The following is a 2,825-nucleotide window of genomic DNA, read 5'->3' on the forward strand; positions in this document are numbered from 1 at the left end:
ACGCACACATCACGTGTCTCTCTCACGCACGCACACACGTCTCTCTCTCACACACATCCCAGACACGTGTCTCTCTCTCACGTACGTACACACACGTCTCTCACGCACGTACACACGTCTCTCTCTCTCTCTCATGCATGCACACACACGTCTCTCTCTCACCCACGTGCACACACACGTCTCTCTCACGCACGTGCACACACACGTCTCTCTCTCACGCACGTGCACACACACGTCTCACTCTCACGCACGTGTACACACACGTCTCACTCATGCACGTGCACACACACGTCTGTCTCTCACCCACGTGCACACACACGTCTCTCTCTCACCCACGTGCACACACGTCTCTCTCTCACCCACGTGCACACACACGTCTCACTCTCACGCACGTGCATACACACGTCTCACTCTCACGCACGTGCACACACCCCTCGCACGCACGTACACACACACGTCTCCCTCTCATGCACGCGCATACACGTCTCTCTCTCACGCACGCGCACACACGTGTCTCTCTCTCTCACGCACGTCTCTCTCTCTCTATCTCACGTACACACACGTCTCTCTCTCTCTCTCTCTCACGCACGCACACACATACATCTCTTGCTCACACACACATACGCCTCACACACAAACAGGTCACTCACACACGCACAAACACGTCGCTCACACACACGTCTCTCTCTCTCACACGCACACACGTGTCTCTCTCTCATGCACGTACACACACCTCTCCCTCACGCACGCGCACACACATGCGACTCTTTCTCACACGCCTCTCACTCTCGCACACGTGCCGCTTTCGCGCGCACACGCGCCTCTCTCTCACATGCCTCTCTCGCGCTCACACACGCGTCTCACTCTCACATGCACACTCGTGTCTCTCTCGCGCGCACAGGCGTCTCTCTCTCTCTCTCGCAACAACTGTCTCTCTCCCTCACGCGCACACAAGTCTCTCTCTCTCGCGCGCTTTCGCCTTTCTTTCTCTCTCTCACGCACGCACACACATCTCTTTCACGCACGCACTTCTCGCCTTCACGCACACGTCGAACACACAGACGCGTCTCTCTCTCTCTCACACACACATGACTCTTTCTCACACACGCCTCTCACTCCCACAGGCGCCTCTTTCGTGTGCACACGCGTCTCTCTCACTCACGCGCACACGCGATTCGCTCTCTCTCGCACGCGCTGCACACATGTCTCTCTCTCTCTCGTGTGCACTTGTCTTTCTCTCTCTCGCACACACCCATCTCTCTCGTCGCGTGCGCACACAAGTCTCTCTCTCCCTCTCGTGCGCACACGCGTCTCTCTCTCGCGCGCATACGCCTTTCTCTCTCTCGCGCGCACGCGTCTCACTCTCTCGCGCACACACATCTATCGCGCACACGAGTCACTCTCTCTCTCGCGCTGTGGTGTAAAATTATGTCCCAATACATGTGTGAATCATAATGTAACACATGTATTGGGCCAAGCAGTGGAATGTGGTGAAACGGTTAAAAATTATGTCCCAATACATGTGTGAATCTAACCGGAATGGAGGTGTTGCTTAGTCCCGTGTGAATCTTATTACACACCTCCCCGTGTGAATCTTCTTATCTGTATGTAACCAGAATGGAATGTGTTTTTTAGCTCTCGCGCGCGCACACCTCTCACTCACTCTCACGCGCACATGCGCCTCTCTCTCTCACGCACACACCCGTTTCTCACACAGCTCTCACGCAAGCACACACACATCTCAGGCACAAACACGTCGCACGCACATACGTGTCACACTCTCACACGCGCCTCTCACTCATACATGCGTGTCTCGCAAGCACACACGTCTCTCACGCAAGCACACACCTCTCTCACGCATGCACGTCGCTCATGCCCACGCGCCTCTCACACACACGCACGTCTCTCTCACACACGTTGCTAACACACACAGGAAGTAGTCCAGCTCACCAGATTGAATGAGAATGTCAATGATCTGAACATCACCCAGGTAGGCAGCAGCATGAAGTGGTGTTCGCTTCTCTTGGTCCTGTGTGGGTGCAGACAGGGAGAGGTTTCAGTCACTCACTCACTTCACAAATCGATAACGTGACTATTCAGCAAACACGGTGTGGTCGAAGTACTGGAAGGGGTCTGGCAGTGGCTGATCAGGAGGAGAGAGTGTTAACATTCCGGACAGCAATCCTATGGGATTCTGGATTTCTGAGACAGAGAGAAGGTATCTGTCTGCGAGGGTGATGAACCTGTGGAGCTGAGTGCCCCAGAGAGCAGGGGAGGTAGAATCAATCTACAGACCCGAAACAGGAATGGATGTGTTCCCAATGGAAAGCGGGAGAAAGGCCACAGCAATGGGGGGGGGGGATTCCTGGGATAGGGTCAGCCATGATCATGTGCAATGCAGCAGCAAACTTAAAGGGCCGAACGGTCCACTCCCACTCCCAGCTCCTGTGTTCCTCCACACTGACATCGAACATAGAGCAGTACAGCACAGTCCAGGCCCTTCGGCCCTCAATGTTGCACTGACCTTCTATCCCACGCTAAGCTCAGACTAATCTCCATCCCCTTCATTGTGCTATCACCCACGCGCCTGTCAAAGAGTCGCTTAAATGTCCCTAAGGTCTCTGTCTCTACTCCCACCACTGACAGTGCAGGTGAGGGTGGGATTGGCCGTGCTAAATTGTCCCCGTGGTGCCCAGGGATGTGCAGGTTAGGGTGGGATTGGCCGTGCTAAATTGTCCCCACAGTGCCCAGGGATGTGCAGGTTAGGGTGGGATTGACCGTGCTAAATTGTCCCGTAGTGCCCAGGGATGTGCAGGTTAGGGTGG

The 2,825-nt window shown here is 54.9% G+C and overlaps 1 protein-coding gene across 1 annotated transcript in view; it reads right to left on the bottom strand.

The window, feature by feature from the left end:
• ankrd52b (ankyrin repeat domain 52b) overlaps nt 1-2,029 on the bottom strand; it is a gene marked incomplete at its 5' end in the record, with an annotated part of 24,012 nt that extends 21,983 nt beyond the window's left edge. Inside the window, 1 exon segment of the mRNA XM_043686128.1 lies at nt 1,951-2,029. Coding sequence (XP_043542063.1) covers nt 1,951-2,029 — 79 coding nt within the window.
• Between the last annotated feature and the right edge of the window lie 796 nt (nt 2,030-2,825).

The sequence above is a fragment of the Chiloscyllium plagiosum genome, unplaced genomic scaffold (assembly GCF_004010195.1).
Source record: "Chiloscyllium plagiosum isolate BGI_BamShark_2017 unplaced genomic scaffold, ASM401019v2 scaf_1257, whole genome shotgun sequence".
NCBI lineage: Eukaryota > Metazoa > Chordata > Chondrichthyes > Orectolobiformes > Hemiscylliidae > Chiloscyllium > Chiloscyllium plagiosum.